This window comes from Narcine bancroftii, chromosome 2 (genome assembly GCF_036971445.1).
Source record: "Narcine bancroftii isolate sNarBan1 chromosome 2, sNarBan1.hap1, whole genome shotgun sequence".
In the NCBI taxonomy this organism is placed as follows: Eukaryota; Metazoa; Chordata; class Chondrichthyes; order Torpediniformes; family Narcinidae; genus Narcine; species Narcine bancroftii.
In genome coordinates, this window is record NC_091470.1 from 148,078,325 (window position 1) to 148,103,946 (window position 25,622).

The 25,622-nt window shown below is 41.7% G+C and overlaps 1 protein-coding gene across 13 annotated transcripts in view; it reads left to right on the plus strand.

Annotated features, from left to right (window-relative positions):
- Window positions 1–6: 6 nt before the first annotated feature.
- acot7 (acyl-CoA thioesterase 7) overlaps window positions 7–25,622 on the plus strand; it is a 199,935-nt gene continuing 174,319 nt past the window's right edge. For 10 of the 13 annotated variants that reach the window (XR_011351686.1, XR_011351687.1, XR_011351689.1 and 7 more), the window contains exons 1-2: window positions 7–113; window positions 8,940–9,057. Coding sequence is in view for 7 of the 13 variants with exons in the window: in XM_069918506.1 (XP_069774607.1) it covers window positions 55–113; window positions 8,940–9,057 (177 nt within the window). In the remaining 6 variants the exon portion in view is untranslated. Of the gene's footprint in view, window positions 114–1,966; window positions 2,153–8,654; window positions 8,735–8,939; window positions 9,058–25,622 lie in introns of those variants that run through there. The other 3 variants (XM_069918512.1, XM_069918513.1, XM_069918508.1) reach the window with 3 other exon arrangements.

Genomic DNA, 25,622 nt, shown 5'->3' on the forward strand with positions numbered 1-25,622 from the left:
TCTCCCTCCCTCCCCTATTTCTCCCTCCCGCCCTCCACAGCTCCGTGAACCAGGATGGAGGGCGCCGTGAGCCAGCGGCTGCAGAGCTCCCGAAGCCCGGTTCAAATCAGCAGGTGAGGAGCCGGTGGTCGGGGAGAGGAGGGAGCCGCGGGCCTACATGGAGGGAGGGAGCCGGCCGGCGTCAGCCCTGTCCCGTCCCGGCGCTGTCCCGATGCCGGCCGGCGGGAGTAGGAGGCCGGCGGCCCGGGAGACGGTCCGGGCGGCAGGTAGGGGATGGGGGGAGAATGCGCGACTGACGCCCAGCGTTCGGCCGGTTGTGGGGGGGGGGGAGGGAGAAGAGAGCGGGCCTGGGCAAAGTTCAAGGTCACACAGATCTCTCTCCACGATCACATTCAGCCCCGGGTCTCTGAGGTGGTGCAGCAGGGATCCGAGGGGCCGAATAGCTCCCCGCCGCTCCCGCCCGTTCAGATTGGCACTCCCCCCTGAACCCCCAACCCCTCCTCCCTCTATCCCACCATGGGCCCATCCCAGTCTCTTCAATGTCCCTTATTGTATCAGCCTTCACCACCACCCCAGCAAGTTGCTGCTTCATCAAAGCAGGTTGCCTTTATCCTACAATTTTGATCATTGTTTCTTGTTTAAATGGGTTGTCTTTCTTTTATTTTGACGTGCGTCTGTTTGGTGGGAGGGGGGGTGTAATTTATTTTTGCAGAATTTATTACAACTTATATAAAGTTTGTTAACAATAACAAAGTAATTGAAGTAACAAATAACTATGGTATATTTTGAAATAAAAGAAAAATGTAAGAAATAAGTATAAAACCTCATATTTAGAGCAAGATTGTGAAGAGATTTGGGATATAAAATCAGCACTGTTGGTGGATTTGATGTTTATTGAGCCCAATAGCAATGCCACATAATTTTAGTAATGCAGAATGAACCCTTTGGCCCAACTTGTTTCAGCCAACTAAGTTTTCTACCTGAGCGAGTCCCATTTGACTTGGTGGCATTCTCTATTCCTGATACATGCATGGATGCATAGCCATGTTTGGCTCCGACACAGTCCTTAAAATTGCTGACTACATTGCGGTTATTTCAAATTGCAGATCTTGTAAAGGAGTCAAAGTGTATGCGTTTAATGCAAGGAAGAGTTCACTGTGATAAAAGATCAGCTTTGATCTTATCGAATGACAAAGCAGACATGAGCAACAATATCCTCCTCCTGCTTCTCTTAGATATTTTGTTTGTATATCCAACTGATCCCAATTAATTTAATTTAGAGATGCAGCACACCAGCCTGTGCTGCCCCAATACAAATTAAACCTTGTATGTTTTGGAGGTGGGAGGAAGCTGGGACACCTGGAGTGACCCACACAGGCACAGGGAGAACAGACAGCGCCGGATTCGTACCTGGGTCGCTGGTGCTGTAATGGCATTGTGCTAACCATGCCAATTGTTTGGGTGATCTGAAAATGAGCATGTGGAGAGATCAGAAAGCAACTGCCACAACTGGAGCCAATCTTTATTGTAGGACACCCATTTTTCAAGTGAATCAGAAATATCTCAGCCCTCCAGTTTGTACCTCTGGTGTGAGGACAATCTATGATGCTGTGGAAGGCAGACTTGCTTTGAATTATTTCAAAATGTGGAGACGAAGAAGACAGTGGAATGCTTTTTTGCTGTAATCGTTTGACCAGAAGAGAAGCAACAGAAATAAAAGTAAATGAAGGGTGGAGGGAGGATAATATAAAACGATACTTCCAAAAAAAAGAGTAAGTGCTTAAACATCTCAGGGAGAAAAGGAAATAATTCTGTTGATTCGAGGGGAATATTTTTCATTGCCATTTTATTAATCTTTAAGTTTCCTGCATGTTAGTTGCCTTGACAATGAAGCACCAAAAGTAAGTATGAGCCAGTGACATACACTCTTGCCAAATTAGAATGTGCGTGTGCATCTTCCAAGAAGAACCACAAGACCCCACCAGTAACCTGAGGGCGCTTCCTGTAGAATTTGTGATGTCATTGATGATGCGCTTCAGTGGGTTCTTGCAGGAAGCACTTGATAATAGATACTCCGACATTGGCACGATAAGCCTTCTCCGAAGGGTTCTCAAGTGTGACACCTCGGCCTTCAAATAATGATGATAATCAGGTAGAGTGAATAAGGCTAATGTAACTTGTGTTTTCAGTAGTAGACTAAAACAAATTTACTCTTTATATTTATAGTGAAACCTGTTTTTTTTCTTTTGTTGTTATTCTGAGCCATTCCTTTTTGAGGGTTTTTTTTAAAATGAATGTAATTTACTGTATTGCTTTGTTCAAGATTCGTAGTCCCTTGTTAATGTTATATTTGCAATTGGTCTTTTTCAAGCTGGTGATGTATATGAAAGTGATATGAAAAGTTATCATGGTTTTGTATTGAAGTCAAAAACACAATGCGGGAGAAACTCAGCAAGTCAAACAATGTACAGGAAAGACAAAGATACATAACAAATTGCCTTACATTTTGCTCATACCTTGATGAAGGGCTCAAGCTTGAAATATTTGGTTATATATCTTTATCTTTGCTCTATAAAGTACACTGTTTAACCTGCTGAATTTTTCCAGCATTGTGTTTATGACTTCAATCACAGTGTCTGCAGACAGTCTCACTTGTTCATGGTACATACCCTCCTAGAGGATTATATTAAATATAATTCTCACAAGCAAGTTTATTTACTGTATGGTTTTGTTTGCTAACTTTAGTCAAACTACATAAATTTAACCTCCAAGTTACAATCATGGAATAAATATATATTTGGTATAGATTTTATTTCATTTACAATATTTAAAAAGTCTGATCACATGCAAATATAACGATTGCCAGTGTAATATCCTGAGCAATATAAAGTGTATCAGCTCAGATCAGAAACTATTTATTGTCATGTAAAAAACCAACGCAATGCAGTATTACACAAAATTACATTTTGTCATTAAGGCAGACAAAGATTCGCTATTAGCATTGCATGGCATCCTGTACACCCCTCCTTCCCAGAGTCACTAAGTGTCCATGGATTCGCCTCCAGAACTTTTGCAGCCACACAAAACTACAGTTCAGTTCAAACCATCATCAATCAGAGCCCAGATCAAAATTTCTGATATGAGGAGGAAACCTTCAGTGCCCAAGACCTTTCTGTAGCCCTCCTTGCCCTCAGCATCCTCTTGAATTCTGTTAACGATACCTGGTTCTCGTGAGCCAGTCTCCAGCAGCCCGCGACCTGCTGCATGTCCTTTGACCTCAAGTTGCCAGCAGCTTGCAAACTGTAGGTTTCTTGCTTCCAAGTCACTAACAGCCTTGTGTGTCCTTCAGCCACAGAGCCCCTTGCTGGTCCATCACCATGATCACCATCCTTAGGGTCATCTCCCCTGTTTCTCTTTCTCAGTGGTGGGGGGGGGGGGGGGTGGGTGGTGTCTCCATTTCTGATGCCCTGGACCAGTTTGCTGCTCCCCAGTCTGCAACTTCTCTAGGCCTGTGTTTGTAGGATTCCAATTACAGAGAGTCCCCGGGTTACGAATGAGATCTGTTCCTATGTCTATCTTTGTCAAATTTGTAGTTAAGTCAAAACAGGTACATACAGTTCTTATTTAGCATTGTTAGTCGAATGTTTTTCTTAGTACTGTTTTTAAAAAAAAAATGAAAGAAAAAGTTCTTAAAACAGTTTGATAGAAAAGAAAAAGGATCATGATTAAAAGTTAACATGCACTCTCGTTCCATCGATGTCTTGTATTTTGGAAGGAGCATTTGTTAGGTAACATTCTGCACATGCATGAATTGGGGTGCAATTGTTCGTAAGTACGAGTTGTCTGTAAGTTCGGACATTCATAACTCGGGGAATTCCTTAAACAAAATACCATTGGCTCCTTTAAACTGGCCATTTAAAGCCTATAGGGAGCCGTTAGGAGTTGGACTGAGAAGTAAAACCCTGGGGAGGAGTTCTGTGTCACCGCTCCCCACTCTTCTTGGGTCCTCACCAGCGACAGCGCTGTTGTTACAGGAGCTCCGTCAGTGCCACCACCACCTTAATTTACCTTAATCCTATCTGCCAGTGATGATTGCATAAGCACACTGTCATTCCCTTTGGGTGATATTCTACAGCAAGTGCAAGATTCCATGCATCCTGGTGGCTGAGGACATGCATGTGTTGTCTCAGCGTTCTCTGCTGATGCTGTGCAGTTGATCACTAGATGGTGCTGTTGTCCAGCCTGTGGCCAGTTCCTCTCTGCTCTTGAAATGTCAGCTCATCACTTTCACCGTGGATGGAAGGGCTGCCTAGATCCACCAATCACCTACTGGTCCCTCCTGCTCTCCTCTATAGTACTGCCTGTCGTTCCTCTCCTTTCTCAGTCTTGGAGCAGAGTTTTGACTGAAAATGTTTACTGACCGTCTCCCTCCACAGACTTACCCCAGTAGTTTGTTTTGGCTCAACACCCCTTAATCTGAAGTCTTTGTGTGTGTGTCACAAATGACGTCCCTTGTTCATCTCTTTTGGCACTCTGGATAACTCCTGTTTCCAGACAGGATTTTCTTTCAAGTTTGCTTGTGGCTCCAGTTTATTTGCTTAGTTCAGGATTACGTTAATATCACTTCACTGAGCACCCTGGCGGTCCTCATCAGTGACGGGATTTCCCAGCAGCCAACCATTTTAAATCTGCATCCCATCCTGAGCTGACATGTCTGTCCATGACCTCATATATTGACCAACCAAGACCAGCCATAAATTAGATTTTCCCTCTGGGCACTCTCCAACCTGATGTTATTGACATTGATTTCTCCGGTTTCTACTAGGCCCACTCTCCATTCTCTCTCCTTTCCCACTCCCTCTGTCTTCTTTCCTCCAGCTCTCACCCTTTCCCTCTCCATTCACAGAGCTACCACCTACCCTGCTCTCTGCTTGCTGGTGTGCCCTCCTTCCCTCATCCACCTATTGCCTCCTTCCTTTGGACTGTACTCTACCCCCTGCCCCTCCCCCACCATTTTGTTTGGGTGCCTGTCAACTTTTATAGCTTGATGAAGGGTTAAAGCCCGAAACGTTTTTTATCTATCTTTTATCTTTGCTACATAAAGTACTCTGTTTGACTTGCTGTTTCTCCAGCACCGTTAATTACAGTGTCTGCAGACTTTCGTGTTTTACTTCTTGCATAAATTACTTTTAATGACTTCAACTTTTAAAACATTGTATTTTTTAAGCACAGATTATTCTCTGGCATGGAGCTCCTAAACAGTTTTGTTGTTGTTTTCTACAACACCTGCATACTTATTCTAATTTCAGTAAAATCCCTGGTATCTGGCACTTATGGGGATTGATGGATGCCGGATAAGAGAATTTTCTGGTTGCTTGAGATTGCGTAGATTGGCGAACTAATGGCGAGATGTGCCAAATTTTAAACTTCCGATTTTTTTTTAACCTATTGATTTTTCTGAGTTTTTTTTTGCCGGTTGCTTGAGGCTGTCAGTTGCTTGAATTCAGGATAAAGGGGTTTACTGAGTCTAATGTTATGAGCCCATGGGACCCAAATAGAAAATCACCAAGATAAATGGTTACTTAAAAGTTGCTTTTAATTTTCTTTATACATGAAACCGAATCAAACCTTAATTTATTTCTACAGGTACACGATCCTTTATCCGGACATCTAAAATCCGGAAAGCTCCAAAATCTGGCAAATGCGGAGAGAGGCGGCAGCGAGAGTGGGGTGGGCAAGGGGGGGAAGATCAGCAGGGCGAGGGGGGGAGACCGGCAGTGTGAGTCAGGTGGGTGGGAGACCAGCAGTGCCAGTTGGGCGGGTGGAGGTGGGGGGGGGGGTGACCGGCAGTGCAGGTTGGGTGGGTGAAAAACTGGCAGTGCGAGTCAGGTGGTTGAAGTGGGGGAGACTGGCAACGTGAGTCGGTTGGGCGAGAGGGGGTGGTGGGAGGGGAGGCGGCAAGGTGACTGGAAGGGGGTGGGAGTGGATATGGCAAAACAATTCAGGTGGACTTAAATCAGGCTTTCCGAAATCCGGAAAAAATCTGAAATTCAGAACACACTGTCCCCAAGGGTTCCGGATAAAGGATCGTGTACCTGTGTCAACTTAACTTGACTTAATCCCCTTCTAATTCTAAGCACATGTGTATGTAATGTGTATAAGTTCAGAAAAGTTATTTGATTCACAGACCAATCTCACTTCTCAATCCTCCAAGTTCACTGGTTGTAGGCAATTCTTATACTGTCACAAAATCTAACATTTATTAATTTCACCAGGCTTTGGTGCTTGAAAGGTAAATGCTTTCCACTCAGGAAGGTTCTTGTTGGCTTTCAGAAAGAGATTTGTTGCTCATTGGACACCCACAACTGATTCCTTCTGAACAGCCTCTTCAATGTCTTGCCGAAGAAATTTTTCCCATCAGGGTTTTCCAGATGATAACCTCTTTCTTTCAGGTCACAACAGAGTTCCTTTTTGTTTCTCTTATTTCAAGTGAAAAATTATGCAGCCAGTCCTCTCCTCTTGTATGGACCACAAGGGCTGAACTAAGAATTCAGAACCCTTCTTCAAAATGGGGTTTTTCCACAAGCTTGCCAGCTTGTCCTGTTCCAGTCCCAGCTGCTGCTGCTGAACTGTAGAACTGATCGATCTCTCCCCCGCGCGCTCCCCGCGCGCTCCCCCGCGCGCTCCCCCGCGCGCTCCCCCGCGCGCTCCCCCGCGCGCTCCCCCGCGCGCTCCCCCGCGCGCTCCCCCGCGCGCTCCCCCCGCGCGCTCCCCCCGCGCGCTCCCCCGCGCGCTCCCCCGCGCGCTCCCCCGCGCGCTCCCCCGCGCGCTCCCCCGCGCGCTCCCCCGCGCGCTCCCCCGCGCGCTCCCCCGCGCGCTCCCCCGCGCGCTCCCCCGCGCGCTCCCCCGCGCGCTCCCCCGCGCGCTCCCCCGCGCGCTCCCCCGCGCGCTCCCCCGCGCGCTCCCCCGCGCGCTCCCCCCGCGCGCTCCCCCCGCGCGCTCCCCCGCGCGCTCCCCCGCGCGCTCCCCCGCGCGCTCCCCCGCGCGCTCCCCCGCGCGCTCCCCCGCGCGCTCAGAAAACCATATGACCCTCTTAGAACAGCCAACTGAATTGGTGAATTTTGATATTTTAGGAAAATTTGAACAGGTTCATGGATGGGAGGGGTATGGTGGATATGGTGTCGATGCAGGTTCAAATATTAGTTTAGCACGCATGTGAAGGGCTTGTTTCTGTGTTGTAGATTTTTATGGTTCTTTTTTCTGTCTCCACTTCATTTTGAGTTTTGAGCTAAATTACTTCAATTTCTTTTTGTCTTCCTCTTGTGCTCCAATTCGCTGGATTCAATAGTTTTAAGTTTCCCACTTTCCTGTTTTTCTCCTTTCTTGCTGCAGGCAGTAGGCAAGTGAAGATTTTTGGATTTGAATCTGACTAATGTTTGAGGTGGAAATTGAGGCCACTGCTGGTTTATTCTGATTTAATGTTTAAAATAGACAGTGTATTTTCTGAATAGCCTACAAGGATTTTGAGGAGATTGTATGAAGGGGCATAGATGTTTTTGGTGGTAGAAGTGTAGAAATGAATGTTGGTTTAGAGCTGCTTTGCAAATCTCTTCCTTGCTGCTGAGTTACTTATTTGCATCTTTTCACTCAGTTCTTGCCCATCTTGCTTCGTCTGGCTCTCATTCCACAGGCATTTTCCATCGATGCAAAATTGTTCAAACCGAGATGTAATCTAATTTCATCTGCTTGTTCTACTTTGCCCAGCCTGTATAATGAGCGAAAGAGCATTATTTAAAGAAGACTGTGTGATAAAGTCATTGCTGCTGCTGTTACTGAGAGAAGGAACGGCAGGGATGCTGAGGGAGTAACAGAGGAATTAAGCTAATCATGTGGTTATTTCATATAACTTACTTATTCCCCCATTTTCTGTGGTATAAATGTCTGAAACTCATATAAATTGCCCACTGATACTGTTATTTTCAAGAAGGATGGTAAAATTAAGAGTAAGTGATGAAAGTTTGCAGACACCATGATTGAAGTAAAAGCCCAATGTTAGAGAAACTCAGCAGGTCAAACAGTGTACGTTATATAGAAAAGATAAAGATAAGTATCATGTATACGCGTTCCCTTTTAAAAGTTGCCCCCCCACCCCCCTTATTTTGGCACCAAAATCTGGTATTTTCCATATAAAAGTCATTAACCTATTTTTAGCTCCGGCTGTCCGCCCACTGGTGCTCCTGATACCCCGACCACGGACTCTCGCCTAGTCCCTGGCCACCCACCCATCCAAGCTTGATGATACCCCGAATGCGGACTTACCACCTGGTCTTGGCTGCCCAACTGATCTCCAGATGCCTCAAGCGACACAGTGCTTACTGCAGTCAAAAGTAGTATGCATGTAATAGCCGATTCCCTAAGTTTTAACCACAAAAATTGGTCCATAAAATTTGACTATATACGGAAACCAATATTTCAGGCTTGAGCCCTTCAAGGTATGAGGAATGATGAAACGTGGTTGTACCTTTATCTTTGCTTATAAAGTATGTTGTTTGACCTGCCGAGTTTCTCCAGCTTTGTGTTTTTAACTTGTAAAATGAAGAGTGCATTGCTATTGTATGAGGAAATACTGGTTCAGACTCGTGTCTTTTCATTAGGAAATGGAGAATGACCAATAAAGAAAAGTTTTTTTGTAATATGGCATCTTAGGAATATGGCAGCGGAAAATGAAGACTTGGTGAGTGTTCTTCGGGCAGAGAAAACTGCCCCACGAGCTGTGAATGCAATATACGTATTAGATTAGAAGTCTATTATTTGATATCTCACTTGGGGTTTAAGGCTATAGGTTATCATGTATTTTTTATTTTTTAAATGTAATATTTCACTTGTGATAACGAGATAACGATGAACTAAAGAGGTGTGGCATTTCTGAATTTTTGCAGAATCTTGCGTCCGGATGACGCCAACCTTGCAGGCAACGTCCATGGTGGTATGATACTGAAAATGATAGAGGAGGCCGGAGCCATCATCAGTACCAGGCACTGTAACATCAAGAATGAGGTGCGTCTCCAACCCTGGCCTTGTGTGAATGAATAGGTCGGGCTTCACATGACTTTGTTGTGGCAAGTGTGGACATTTCGATGCATGTCTAGGATACTCTGACTTGGTAACATAGGCTTGGGATGTGGATGTCGCTCAGATAGATTACTTTTGATGCTCTGTGCACACGTGTAACTTCACAGAGCTGTCTGTAGCTCAGGACAATTAGCAATGTATCTGGCTACATGCCAGTGTGGACCTGGTGAAAGTAAAAGGCTTGAGTATTTATTCTGACAAAGGGTCACCTCAGTTTTCACAGGGATCTTCATAGGCTATGCACTGATGTATTTACCAGCAGGCTCTTTGCTGCACACTGCTGCAATGCAGAGGACCAAATAGAAGCTGACAATATTGGGGACTAAAATTTTAGTCACCGTGACTTAAAAGGATAATTCAGCTGCATAATAAATGCCTTCATGAAAGGCATTCATGGCTTGATTCCTGGGAACTTACTACCATGTGTCCTTTGCACAAGGGAACTTCTTCCTGATCCTATTCTCCTTCTGAAGTCTGCAGCTTCCTTGCGCCCCAGTTGTGCACCATGCTATCTCTCAGCCATCATTGTAGCTTGAACTCATTCCTTGCTGAAAGAGTGTGGGTTGTGATGTGGTGGGGTCCACTTCTATGGTTAGAACCATGAGAAAAGCTGAAAATAGCTACCCTTTTCTCTGCTAAAATAAAATAAAGCTAGTATCTTTAGCTAAAGTCCCGTGGAGTAAGCCTATGCAACCATATATTGCATGTATTCATAACCCATGAATGTTTTAGGCAACGATTTAAAGGAGTTCAATATGGAGAAAATTATCCTGAAAATGGGAAAAGAACAGATTATGATTTTTGTTGGTAATAAGGATTCTTTGGAAGAAAAAAGAGGTAGGGAAAATCAAGTTGACTTCCCTGCATGTGATTTGATGTAAAGTAGGTTTTATCAAGGTTAATGAATACAGTTGAATGGATTAAGAAAAAGTGCAGTGGATTTGAATGATGCATATGGTTTATTAACTCTGGGTTTGGATCTCATCCATGCAGTGCAAGTCTTCTTTGTAAAATAGCTCTTGAGGTTCTATGTGAAAGAGTCCTGGGCAGTTTCAACCTAATTCCAGTGCATATAAGCCTGTAGCACAAAGCTGTCCTAAATTGTTTACTAATTGGGACTCAAATGGTCTATCCCAATAGGAGTTGTAAGAATGGCTGGAGTGATTAAAAATAAAGGTCAGAGGCTCAAAAGCAGATGATCCAGGTTCAAGATTAAATGTATGGTATTCAATCAAAATGGGCTGGTTGTCTCAGCAATGATGGATATGACAGCTGGGTCGATTAAATTTAGAAAATAAAAGCATTGGAATTGTCCTGAGTCCTGCAGATTAATTCAGAATATTTCTGGAAGATGTTATCATTGCATGGTAAACTTCAGTCACATTATTAGTTGGCACTTAACTGATGTTTATGTGATAAGTAATTACTACACCAAAGCTCTGCTGTTTACATTAGGATCACCTTCACAGGTAGTTCCCAGAAGATAAGATGTTTGTGTGTGAAATCTTCTGAAGTTTGGAGTTGTTGTAGGGACTTGAGAGCAAAGTGTTCATAACTTGTCAAAGTGGCCCAAGATGGCAGGGGACTAGAGATGCTGCCAACTTGTAACAAACATGTCATGTACCACACACACACACACACACACACACACACACACACACACACACACACACACACACACACACACACACACACACACACAAGATGAACCAAAATTATTACTTGTTGCAGCCATACAACTACAGTCCACCATGAGACTAAAGAAGATAATAAATATAAAAGGAGAGATTAATATATTTTTGCTTTGCTGTTAGTCCAATCTAACCTTGTATGAATGGTGTAGACAGATCTTTTAGTGGTCCTGGAGTAGTTGATGATTAGGGAAATACAGGGAGGTTCAAGGGTATGATGGATGTTGGGGATTAAAAAAAACCTGTTCTTCAACCTAGAGGTGCTGGGCTTCAGGCTTCTGTGCATTCTGCCTGAAGATAGCAGTGAGAAGAGGTTGTGACCGGGATCTTCTTTGATGGTTGCTTTTTTGAGTCAGCGCCTCATATAGATGTCTTCAGCAGATGGAAGGCTGGTGTCTGTGAAGGACTTGGCTAGGTTTGCCACTTTCTGCAATCTTCCTCGTTTCTGGGCACACAATGGTCATTATACTTTCTACCATCCAAGAAGACTACTCACCAAAGACATTTTTAAAAAGCAAATCAGGGGCTTTAGTTTTTAGCTTTACATTCCTTCTTTATGAATATTGATAAGAACTAATTGATGAGTTTTGAATTTGATGTGGAATTAATTACAGTAAGTGTAGTTTCCATTATACAATGATTTCTGTGAAGCAGGAAAATACAGTGGAGGGTTAAGGGATGTTTTGGGGGGGTGTTAAAGATTGAGCAGTAATGAATCAAAATATTGCACAAGTACTTAGAGAGTAACACAACATAATGCAGCTTGCACTTTTAACATATTGTAGAAAATTATAGTTTTTTCTGTTTTTCTGACAATGATAAAGGCAAATGTGACAAATGTATTCTTCACCCCTTTTATGGAACTATGTAACACCTATACCCCTAGGTCTTTCTGTTCCTTAACACTCTCCAGCACCCTGTTCTGGTTTAACTTACAAAAATGCAGCACTCACACTTGTCCAAGTTAAATTCCATTTGCCATTCCTTGAAGCATTTTCCCATTTCATCTGGCTCTGGATGAATGAAATGTTACTGATTTACAGAAAGCTGCATTTTGATGGCAACAGACCTACTCTTTAGTTCTTTATGTCTGCATAAGAGATTAAGTAAGAAGTCTCAAACATTAGGTATTAATGTTGAAGTAGTGAAATGGATTGGTTGGATGGGGGATGCCAGAGAGTAGTGGTGGAAAAATGTTTGTCAAATTGGAGGCTGATGACTAGTGGATTGCCTCAGGGATTGGTACTGGGTCCACTGTTGATTGTCATATAAATGATCTAGATCAGTGGTTCCCAACCTTTTTTATGCCCCGCACCCCTAAAAAAATTTAATACGTTCTTGCACCCCTTAAAGTAATAATTTATTTAAGAATAAAGGTGAAGATGACCAAAACAAATTTGTATAATCAATTTTTAATAATATATAAACAAAAATAAAATTTATGGAAAAGAAAAAATATTACAACTAATTAAAAGTTGCATAAACCCTACCAAAAAATTAAATTTTCATCCATGCATGAAATTTCTTTTTAAAAAAAAAAGTCAAAGATCAAATGTTCATAAGCCAATTTAAATTTAATTACTCTTTTGTTCCTGTTTATTGCTTAAGAGTTTTTCAAAACGTGGCACTTTGTTGCTGATAGCAGTCTGCACGTCTGCCTGTGCACCCAAGCGATTTCTAGATTTTGTCTTGATTGACAAAAGGGCACTAAATCCAGACTCGCATAAGTATTTCATCGTGAATGGAATGAGCACAGTTGGTACTTTTCCACAAAGTCTTGGAAACATGTCCATTGCCAAACACCAATATTGTCCCAAAGTTTTGCTTTCAAACTGCATTTCAAGAACACAAGTTGTGGGCAGTTCAATAATATCTTTCTTCAGCTCTTCATCATCCAATAGATTATCCAAATTGAAGGAGTATGGATTTATATAAAAAAAACTGAAATGTTATCTCGCACCCCCTGGAATGCTATCTCGCACCCCTGGCTGGGTAACCCTGATCTAGATGATAAATTGGATTAGTAAGTATGCAGATGATTCGAAGATTGGTGGTGTTCTGCAGAGTGAAGAAAGTTATCAAAGCTTGCGGTGGGATACAGGACAGTTGGGCAATAGTTATTGTTGAATTACTCACTGACGAAACTGAGCTTGGACAGGAAGAGCCGGAACTGGCTTTACCTTTCATTCAATGATTCTACATGATGATAGTTTAGTGTGATGAGCAATTTATACATTGCATTGGAATGAGAGGAATCTCTTTCTTGACTGCACTTGGCCTTGCAGGCAGTCAGCCAACATGGTACAGTAAAACCCATGGTATCCGGCACCCATGGGGATGGGTAGATGCTGGATGAGTGAATTTTCTAGTTGCTTGAGATTACGTGTTGTGTGATTAGAGAACTAGTGCTGAGGTGCGCCAATTTTAAACTTGAGTATTTTTGACCTATTTAATTTGTTTTATTTCTTAGCCAGATGCTTGAGGCCTGCTGGTTGGTTGATTCAAGAAGGATAGTATATTGAAGTCGTAATAATGAGTTATTGGGAACAATTTGGAGGAATGCTAATAATCTACACCAGGAAATCCAGGGATTAATTTGTTTGGTGAAGATCTTTTTTGAACTATTTGACTGAATTTTTTGAAGAGGTTACAAAATCTATCTCTGAGGGTAGTGCAGTTGATGTAGTCAACGTGTACTGTCAGGGGTAAGATCCCACGGGCTGATGTTGATCGTTCTGGGTGGTTGAAAGAAGGGAACTGATTGTGGATGGAGTGTGAACAGAGAGAGCAAAAAGCAAAAGCTCCACATTGTAAGGTAAAAACATCATGAGATGGGACCGGAGAAGGAGTCACCCAGTACTAAGGAGTAACAGAATGCAGATGTGACCTTGTACACTCACTCAAGATAAGCTTTGCACTAACAAGAATGATGTGCAGCAGACTAACAGAGAAGGAGAGCAACAGTTTATTCATTGGACAATGTCATGGTATGATCATTTACTAAGTACGTATCCTGAGGTATAAAAAAAACACCACTTGCTGATAACGGCAGAATGCGCCTTCTCCAACTAACACTGTTAGTTGCAAGTGTTACAATCCGGCAATAAAGAACAAAGAACCTTGATTTCGACTCAGTCTGGTGTTTGACTCACTCATTCATGAACAAAGCAGACCTAACAACATGAAGAATTGAACGTGAATAAGGCTTCCAATAAATTTATCAGATATTAGCTTCCAGGCCAAGGCCTGTTTAAAAAAAAAAAAAAAAAGTAATCTTGCAGATGCTGCACTCGCAGTAAATACACAAAATTGCAAGAGAAATCAACAACATATGTAGCAGGCAGAGGTATGTAACCAAAGTTTCGGGGCATGAGCCTTGACGAGACCTGCTGAGTTTCTCCTGTAATTTTGTGCAGTTACAAGGCAGCTTCTGCTTTGTTAATAAGTGATGCTATGCAAATGTACCAGGCCCCACGGTGTATGTATTTGAAATTACTCAGGTGCATTGTCCTATGAGCCTCGAGGGTATAGCAATTACTGCTCACTTCCACTGTGGATTTCAGTAGTTTACATTTGGTATTCACTGGCCTGATATTCTTAAATCAGAATTCATTGTTAGGAGCATGTCACAAAATATGTTGTACTGCAGCAGCAATCACAGTGCAAATGTTACTATAAATTACATTTCAAAAATAAATAGTGTAAGAAAATGAAATGAGGTAGTGTGTGTGCTTCATTGTCCATTCAGGAATCCGATGACAGAGGGGAAGAGCTGTCCTTATGCTGCTGGGTGCTTGCCTTCAGGCTCCTGTACCTCTTTCTCGATGGTAGCAGAGTGAAGAGGGCGTGGCCTGGGTGGTGAGGGTCGAGGATAGAGACTGATTTCTTAAGACAGCACCTCTTGTAGATGTCCTTGGTGGAATGAAGCCTGATTCCTGTGATGTTCTTGGCCAAGCTATTTCCTGTCCTGTGCATTGGCACCCCTGTACCAGATAGTGATGCAACCAGAGAAGATGTTCTCCAAGGTACACCTTTAGAAACCTTTTGAGAGTCTTTGGTGACATACCAAATCTCATCAAACTCCTCACAAAGTCCAGCTGCTGGTGAGCCTTCTCTTGGGTTGTACTCGCTGGAGTATAGAAGGATAAGAGGGAACCTTGTCGAGGCATTTTGAATGGTGAAAAGCCTGGAGAGAGTAGATGTGGCAAAGATGTTTACCGTGGTAGAGCATTCTGGGACAAGAGGGCACAACAGGATAAAGGGCATCAATTTAAAATGGAGATGCAGAAACATTTCTCAAGCCAGAGGGTCATGAGTCTGTGGAAGCGAGGTTGTTGGGTATATTCAAGGCAGGTATCATGGGTTATGGTGGAAAAAGCCATGGAGTGGAGCTGAGTGGGAGGATGAATTAGCTGATGATAGGATGGCGGAGCGGACTCAATGGGTCCACTTCTGCTCCTGTGTCTTGTGATTTTATCTAGGTCCCTGCATGTTGATATTTCACCATGGGATTTAAAATCTGAAATCCCGATCAGTTATTGTAAGTGTGATTCAGGTGTGATTTTCACCTTCCTCTTTGCAGATTGTTCTGAGAGTTGTCAGTTGTTCATGTTTCTTTAGCTGTTTTAATGACTGGGTTTCATGGCATTGTGAGCCCTCCCAGCAGAGTCCTTAGTTCCAAATTCTGAATGTTTTTCAATTTGCTCATACTTTTTTTTGTTAACAAATATTGTAATTTCTTGGAACTGGTTGTTTTTCTTCCTTATATCTATTGATAACTTGGCTAGCTCAGTAATACAAACACACCGAAATACTGGAGGAACTCAGCCAGCCTTGCAGTGTCCATGGGAAGTAAAGAAGGGCTTAGGCCTGAAACGTGGGTAATCTATCTTGACCTCCTCTGCATGCCGTGAGGCTGGCTGAGTTTCTGCAGCACAATGGTTCCCATCCTTTTTCTTTCCACTTGCATCCCACCTGAATCAATCCCTTATTAATCGCAGAACACTATGGCATAGGGAATACTTAAAGTGGCATGTGAGTGGAAAGAAAAAGGTTGAGAACCACTGCTCTACCATTTCTGTGTTTTTTTTTTTAACTACAGTTACTGCGCCTGCACGCTTTCATGTTTAACTCCTTGCTCAGTAACACACTCGCTACTAAGCTGCTGTGATTAAGCCTCATCATGTTTTGGGTCAGTAAGTCAAAATGAAACTTGAATTCAGCACAGAGGGAATGTTGATATCTCTCTTGGATTAAAAAAAATCAAGGATGTGAGAGTTCTGCTTAGGTCTCAGGCAGTAGTTAACAAACAGCATGGCTTGCATTCCCCTCTCACCTAGTTTTTATCAGCTCTAGTTCTGAGGTATGTCAGTGAGCATCTATGATCTAAAATTGTTTATAAAGGCGTGTTTTGAGGATATATCCAGTGGTGTATCTAAGGTATGGCACGTGCCCTTGGCGCGCCTCTTGAAAGTGGGGGGGGGGGGGTGGGTGGGGTGCCACTGAGCAGTTTCTATTATAGACTAACAAGCCATTCCCTGGGGAGCAGAATTTTTGGGCACTTATTCCTGTGCATGGATGTTGCTGCTGCTAAACGGTTCAAACTCTGAAGAAGTGATGTGTTGTTTAGCATGGAAACCGGTCTTGTCTGGCCATGTCGATTGACGACCCGCACCTCGAGTGGCTCCGGGAACGTGTTTATGAGGCACTTGGCCCGAGTGAGCCCAAATTTTTTCAAGGAGCTGCTGAACCGTGACAATGGGCTGCTGGAGCTCGTCGTCCTGTGCTTCCTCAATGACGCCCTCGTCGAAGACTGCCCGTCCATCCTGCTAGTCTTCAGGAGCATCTGCACTGAGCCTCCACGGGTCAGGGCAGACTCTGTGATCTTGCTCTGCTGAGTGTAGAAAGATAAGAAACTGAAAAAACTGACTTTAATCACATCATCGACCCATTTGCATCAGTGCAAATTTGCAAGGAAGGTGCAGTTATAATTTTCATGCAGTGCCATAATTTGTTAATTAAAAGATTAACGAGCTTGACGTATTTTTGAGCTGATATTATGGTAAAGTTATCTAAAGGATGGGTGTCAGATGTTTGGAAGGGGGCACAATATCTATGCTTGCTATCTTCCGTAGTAATGACCTTGGATACATTGTCAACGCATGTTAATTTTGTAACTTGCCTCATTCACAGGACATGAAATACTTTACATTGTAATTAATTTTTAAAATACAGCCACCTTTCTTGTGCGCTTCAAAAGGCAGCAGTTAATTTATGCATATTTTGTTCCCACAAACTACAAATCAGATATGCAGAGTTCACAGAGTAGCGAGAATAGATTTTTTTTAGCATAGGATCTGGGGCAGCTGATTGGATGGGGATCTGCAGGGTTCATTGCTCCTTTAAAAAGAGAACACCAACCATCAGAGCCTTTGAATAGGTTTAGGTACCTGATCTGTTTTGGAGCTAGTGCATTGGTCCCTGAGTTCTTTATATGACAGTGGTTGGAATCTGTACAATGCGATTCTGCATCGGGTTGTCACTACATATTGAATGGGCTGTGCATTTACAAGCCTCACTGAAATTTTTCACCGTTAAAATGCCTTTCTAAAATTAATCATTTAGTTTTAATACACTGCCGTCCTGGAAGAACAGACAACTGCTCATTAAAAAGAGCAGAAGTTCAATCTGACTCGGACATGGCATAGCGTCGTGTTACCTTGTTATTTGGGTGATTCACTGTGGGAAGCTTGTTGATTCTAGAATGCCTACAGTCGTGAGAAAAATTGTTATTATGACAGACAGTTTTTGATTACTTTCTCACATTTATTTTACCACTGTAACTTGCTGATGAGATTATTACTGGAGCAGCTGTTAGTGTGAAAATTGTTTTCACAATAAAAGATGCAATTTCTGAATTTTTGAAAATAACCATATTTATGATTCTTAAAAAAAACCCTTTTATTCGACTTGACCTAAATGCAGCCAATTTAATTTGACCTGTAGAAGTCTGAAAATCAGGATGCCAGAAATCTGGATCACCTGAGAAACCGGACTTCTCGGTTTTTGCAAGCATGCATCGCGTAAGCGCCGCAGATATATCTGTACTGAGAATCTAGAAAATCTGGACCAATCCAATCTCTGAGCAGTCCAGACTTGAGGACTTTTTTTTTACCCCTTTTGCTCTGCTGTTGAAAGATGGGAATTAATGCCTTTTAACTGCTTCACTTACTTGTGTGAACGCAATGAACGTGGGTGGGTTGTCATTTTCATCCCGGTATTTATACGGCAAGGTAGGTGGTATCAGAGCCAATGCGTTTCGTATTGGTTCTGAACCCGGCTTTTCATGGTTCAGTGTGAACAACCCAAACTGGCTTTAAACACTGGTCGTTCACATGGGATCTCTGTGTAAAAGAGTATTCACTGTATGTTCACTTGCACCCTGTCTTTGTTAACCTGCCAGTACTAGACCATGAATCAGTTTAAAATTCTTGTCCATATTTTCATGTCATCATTTTATCCTATCTGTGTTTTTCTCAAACATCCATCAATGGTCCAACTTGGCACTCTTTCCATTTAACCCACATGGTGGGTGAGCCTTCAGTCACTCGCTTCAGGGCCACTGCTGTGTCTCAGTAATCTTTCTTGCTCCCTCTCAGGTCTGGTACAAGGTCTCCACCATCGAACCATAGAAAATTACAGAACAGAAAACAGGCCCTTCAGCCCTTCTAGTTTGTCCTGAACTATTATTCTGCCTCGTCCCACTGATTTGCACCCATTCCATACCCCTCCCATCAATGTTCCTGTCCAAATTTTTCTTAAATGTTAAAATTGAGCCCTGATTCCCCACATCAGCTGGCAGCTTGCTTCATACTCCCACCACTCTCTGTGTGAAGAAGTTCCTCTGAATGTTCCCCAAGCTTCTCCCCTTTTACCCTTAAGCCATGTCTTCTGGTTTGTATTTCCCCTCACCTCTTACTTGCATTTTCTCTATCTATAACTCTCATAATTTTGTATACCTCTTTCAAATCTCCCCTCATTCTACTACGCTCCAGGGAATAAAGTCCTAACCTTTTTAACCTTTCTCTATAATTCAGTTCCTCAAGACCCAGTAACATCCTAGTAAACCTTCTCTGCATTCTTTCAATCTTACTGATATCTTTCATGTAGTTAAGTGACCAAAACTGCACACAATACTCCAAATCTGGCCTCACCAATGTCTTATACAACTTTACCATAACACCCCACCTCCTGTACTCAATACTTTGATTTATGAAGGCCAGTGGGCAGCATGGTTGGCATAGGAGTTAGCATAACGTTGTTACAGTGCCAGTGATCCAGGTTCGAATCTGGGGCTGTCTATAAGGAGTTTGTATGTTCTCTGTGTGCCTACATAGGTTTCCTTCCATCTTTCATAAAATCCTTTTTTGGTTCTATCTACTTATGATGCCACTTTCAGTGAATAATGTTTCTGAATTCCCTGATCTCTCCGTTCTACTGCACTCCACAGTGTCCTTCTGTTTATCGTGTATGCTCTATCTTGGTTTAAATGGTACATAAAAGATCATTTCATTTGAAAAGGAAAAACTGCTACATGGGTTTGCACTTTTGCTGGAGACCAGATGCGAGTGCACTGATAACGAATGAGATTCATGCTTGTACGTTCCCATGTGATGACCTGACCTTGGATGCTCCAAGGGAAGAGGAAGAGATTGGAGGCTCTGAATATTCACTCAAGGAGGGGAACAAAAATATTGTACAATGCAAAGAACTGAACATATTTACAGTGCCTGCATAATGTTTGGGGCAAAGACACACATTTTTCATTTATTTTCCCCAGTCTCCACAGTTTTAAATCAAATAATTCACATGTGATTAAAGTACATATTCCATATTTTATTAAAGGTTATTTATCTACATTTTGGTTTGACCATGTAGAAATTACAACATTTTTCATACATAGTCCCCTCATTTCAGGGCACTATTATATTTAGAACAGAGCAATGGTGTATTAAAGCAGTCATGTTTAGTACTTTGTGGCATATTTCTCGCACACAGTGACTGTTCGAAGCCCGTGATGCATAGACATCTCTGATGATAGGCCTCTACTGCAGCCATCTTCAGCTTCTGCTTGTTTCCGGTGGGGGGGGGGCATGCCTATCCCCTAAAGTTTTCTCTTCAGCATATAGAAGGCATGTTCAATTAGATTTAGATTAGGTGACTAGCTTGGCCATTCAAGAATTGTCCAGCTTTCACTTTGAAAAATTCCTTTGTTGCATTAGGAGTATGTTTGGGATCATTGTCTTGCTGTGGGATGAAAGGCTGTCCAATGAGTTTGGAGCCATTTGTTTGAACTTGAGCAGATATGTTTCTGTACACCTCTGTATTCATTTTGCTACTGCCATCTGTAGTTACATCATCAATGAAGATAAAAGCACCAGTACCTATGGTAGCCGGACATGCCAAAGCCATAACACCTGCACCAGCATGTTTCACAGATGAGGTGGTATGGTTTGGATCTTGGGAAGTTCCTTTATGTCTCCACACTTTTCTCTTGGTCATATCGGTCTATAAGACCTTTTTCCAGAATTCTGCAGGCTCTTTTTAATACTTCTCGGCAAACTGTAATCTGGCCATCATGTTTCTGTGGCTAACCAGTGGTTTGCATCTTGCAGTGCAGCCTCTGTATTTCTGTTCATGAAGCCTTCTGTGGAAAGTGGTCATTGACACATCCACACCTCCCTCCTGAAAAATGTTTCTGATCTGTCAGACAGGTGTTTGGATATTTTTTTTCATTATGATAAGAATTCTTGTTTGTGGAGGTATTCTTTGGCCTGCCAGTCCCTTTGCGATGACTGAGCTCACCGGTACGCTCCTTCTTCTTAATGATGTTCCAATCAGTTGATTTTGGAAATCCTAAAGTTTGGGCAATGTCTCTTACTGTTTTATTCTTGTTTTCAGCCTCATAATGGCTTCTTTGACTTCTGTTGGCACAACCCTGGTCCTCATGTTGTAAAATGGCAACTACATACTCCATAAATGAAGGAAAGCTAAGAAGCTCCCTTTTACCTGCAGCAATAAAGCGATTAAACATACCTGAGTCCTCACAAACTCCTGTGAAACCAAATGTCCCAAATATTATGGTGCCCTGAAATGGGGGGAAACTATGTGTAAAAAGTGCTGTAATTTCTACATGGTCAAAACAAAATGTTCACAATTAACCATTCATAAAATCTGAAATGGGCACTTTAAGCACATATAAATTGTTTGATTGCAAATTTGAAACTGTGGAGCACGGGCCAACAGAGAAAAAATGTGTTTTTGTCCCAAACGTTATGGAGGGATTGGAACATCTTCAAATTTTTGAAGCCAACTTTCAGTGAAATGGATTAAAATCCAGGTGCTTTGATTTTTGTGCCAATTCAGCTGAGTCTTTATTATCACAAATTACAAGAGTAGAGGAAGGAAATGAGGGGAGATTTCTATTTTTATGATACCTTTCACAAATCGCAGGATGAACCACTTTCTTGCTGATAAATTACACCTTGAAGTATTATTATAAAATGCAATGCAGATCTACTGGCCTGCTGTTGCACCCTGGGATTTGAATGGTAATTTCTCTCTTCATTGCAGACCTGTAAGGGTAAGGAGAGTAAATCAATACTAGAGTGATGAGAATACAACAAATAGATGCAGGAGTATATCATTTAGACCCTGATGTCTGGTCCACCATTTAATAAGGTCATAGCTGACCTTTAGCCTCTGCTATTTTCTGGCACTAATATCACATCCTTCAGTACAAGAATTCCAATGACTCACTGCCTCTGAGTCAACAAAATTTTCTGCTGAATGACTGAATCCTTGTTTTAAAACTGAGTCCCTTGGTTCAAGACAACTCAGTCAGGCAAAGCATCAGTTCTGTATTTGTCCTGTCAAACCACATCACCTTGTGATCAATTCTCATTCTTCTAGTAATTCAGGGTGTACAGTTTTCAAATATCCAAAAACCAATTAACTGAAAATCTCAGTTATCCAAAATTATTTTCGGCGGCCACATGATGTCACAAGTAGAAAAGTTTTTCACCTAACGTGCTCATGTGGGGCTCTGATGCACTGTTAGTGCCAGTTTGGTAACAACAGAGCTCAGAACCAGCCAGGAAGACAGATGCTGAACAGCTGGATGCTGGCTCAGAGAAAGCGGCTGGAATCTCGAGCCATTAGTGAGCGACTGAAGGAAGTCAGTGGGTCAGGTAGTACATGGGGAGATTGTCCTTGTTTCAGGTAACTCCCTCCCCTCTCTCTTTCCATTTCTTCTTTACCCTCCACTGTACTTGGTTCTCCACTTTCACCAAGGAGAATCGCTTCCTGGGCAGGAGAGGTGATGGGGTGGTGCCAAGGATCGACGATGGTGGCAGGAGCAGGGACCTCAGGCTCCCAGGCAAGATTTGTGATGGTGATGGAGGTGTTGGGGTTTGGTGATGGCAGTGGGGAGTAGTTGGGGATCAGCGACGGCTGATACAAGTATTCTGCTGATTCTACTGGGCTGCTTAACTCGATTTTTCAGATAACCAAGGAATGGCTTTAACTGAAAAATGTCTGGTCCCAATAATTTCGGATAATCAGAAACATACTGTATAAACTCAGATTGTTTCATTGATCCTGGTAAATCAAACCTGCCATTCTATGAATTAATCTGGGGTGCCATCACTGGACTCTTACCGTCACAAGAATATTTTTCCTTTTGATCATTTTCCAGATTGACTTTCACCAGAAGTTTGCATAATTTAATCGACTAACTCCAATCTTGTACTCTATTCCTTTTGTAAAAAAGACAAAATATTTGCCTTCCTTTTTGCATACTATACATACATAGGAACATTTGTACATTTATGCTGAATACCATTTTCCATTTAGAAGTAATTCACATTTCTGTTTTTTTCAGAATAGAAGCATTCTAGATGAAGGCCTTCGACTCTAATTGTTAACTGTTCTTTCCCTCCCATTGATGCTTTCTTCCTTTGGCAAATTTTTTTTGGCTCTGCTCTCAGCATCTGCATCCTCATGTGTCTTCATAATTGTGTGTATTGTTTTCCATTTACCATGTCCTCACTGTTCACCTTGTCTGTTGAAGTCCTCTTGAAATCTCTTCTGCGTCCTCCAAATTGACCACACTGTGACCAAATGTTAATGTTATCAGTCTATTTGGGATAAAAATCCTTTATCTCCAAATTAATCTTAGGGGCGATGAACTAATCCTGTTACACTTGACATTTTTCCATTCTTATACTGCCTCATGAATAATGTAGAAATACCATTGTCATCTGATGGTGAAACTATAACGTTTATGGCATTGCATCATGAAGTTGATTATAACCTTAGAAATTGTGCTGTGTGGTTTAATTTTGAAATCCCCAGTTTGCTGATAGTAATTCAACCCTCCTCCAAAGGCTCTTCTGTTTGCAACCTTATCCACTATGGTGAAGGGAAATCTATTGAAATTATGAACATTTGAAATATTTATAAACTTAGTGTTTAATATTGTGATTATCAAAAAAATTGTTGCATGAACTCTAAATGGGTTTTTCACATCAAACTAAGTTGTACATACTGCTTAGCAAACTCTTTAGCCCTAAATAATTCATTATGTTTGTGGATGTAATTATGTTGTGCAAATGTTTGAAAATTTAATGGATTTTGAAACTTTGTTGCAAATATTATTTGGAATTTTTAAATTCTATTATTTATTTAGCCCTGTGTGAAACGATAAAAAGGATGTGTCAGGTTTTGCAGGACCCGGCCCACACCCTGGAAATGCTGTCTGCAATGTCCACACATTCACATTTACCTGGGCAAGATGTGGAAGGCCTATTTTGCAAGGTACAGATCACTGGCAATCTGCGACTGGGGCAATGGTTTGCCAGCTGCAAAACTGTGGGTCACTTTAATGTTACCTGATATTCAGAGACATAGAAAATCAATTTAAATAGAAGTAAATAACACTAGACAACAAAGATTTTGCTTCCTGAGCATCTTTAGGCACATTTCATGAATTTTGGACTGTTGATCACTAAAATCTCCTTAAAATTTTCCTATCCTGTACTGTATTTTTTAGACATCTATTTTTGTGATTTCCTGTCATATTTTTAACATGCTTCAAGCATTCAAAACCACGAAGTACAACATGTCATTGAAAATTCATTTTCTGCATTCACACTTGGACTTCTTCCCTGCTGATCTTGGTGCAGTCAGTGACGAACATGGTGAAAGGTTTCACTGAGACATTGCAACCATGGAAAAGCAGTATTAAGGCTGGCCAAAACTCAATTCAATAAAAGTTAATTTAACGTTTCTCCAATTTCCTACATGATACAGCAAATCTGATATTACCTTTGTGTTCGTCTTGAAGTGGTCTATCGCCATCTATTTTTTTTCAAGAAGCAAACCTTTTTTTAAAAAAAATTCTCAAATTCATTTTAGAACCTTGCCTTTTAATTGCTTTATTCGGATCATTTCAAGAAGATGATGGTTTTCTGACTCCAACTAATTTTATTTTATTGATGGGTGCAATTTTGATTAAATTATAAGACAATGCTCCACCTACACATACACAATAATTAAGTGGTATTATGTCTTGTTTAAGTTTAGAAAAAATTAAATATGCCATTAAAGAGTCAAATATTAACTTCCAAAAGACGTGGGGCCAATATTGGGACGATTATCATAACATAAAGAATTTGGGTTCTGAAAGCTTTGGTGCTGTGCTTCTCCAGGTTGTTGTCACTTGATTCCTATGTGCCAGCTTTTAACCTTGCTTAGTGGTAGGGTTCTAAATTAGGTTTTTTGTTTTCTTCTCTTGAATTTTACAATACAATATATAACTACTGTTCAATTGTGCATAATGTAAACATCAATAAAAATATTTTAAAAAGAAAGGAAAAAAATTGTTACCCAGTGTAATTAAGAGATTAATTTAGAAGAAAAAAAATTAAAAACAGAGGAATAATTGAAAATAAATTAAAAGAAGGTAATTGTCAAGAAGAGTAATTTACCATCTACTTGCCTCCACATTTCCAAGTAGTCCCCATTGATGGCACAGTTAGCATAAGGGTGGTATGGTTAGTATTGCAGTTTGCACAAAGCTGTTACAGCGCCAGTGACCAGGGTTTGAATCCGGTGGTGTCTGTAAGGAGTTTGTACGTTCTTTTGCGAGCTCCGGTTTTAAGTCAGTTGGGTGTAATTGGGCAGCATGTGCTTGTGGGGTAGAAGGGCTGTATGTCTACATTTTAAAATTTAATTTAAAAAAAAAGAATGCTGTTGCTAATCCTTGCCCAGACCAAGAGGTGGTTTACTGTACACTTCCTCTGCCAGAGTAAATTATTGAATTGGCTCTTCATATCCGTTGAACACAAATAGACTTCAGCCACAATGTATACTGATCTTTAATCACACATTTACACTCATCCAACATTAAGCCCAATTTTTTTTATTGTCCCCACATTTTCATCGAGACCTACACACAAGAGGTAATTTACAGTACCTAATTAACCTACCAATCCACGTCTTGTGGAAGAGGGTGGAAATCGGAGCAGCTAGAGTAGCCCTTTGCAGTTGCAGGCAGAACAGACAAACCAGACACAGAGAGCACACAGGGTCAGGATTAAACCTGGGTTGCTGGATGCTGAGAATCACTGCACTGCCCAAACATGATAATCACTGCCTGGCATTTCTATGGCATTAGTGTCACTTGCCAATTATTAGTCCAGGTCTGAATGTAGTCTGGACAACTGGCAAAAAAAAAAA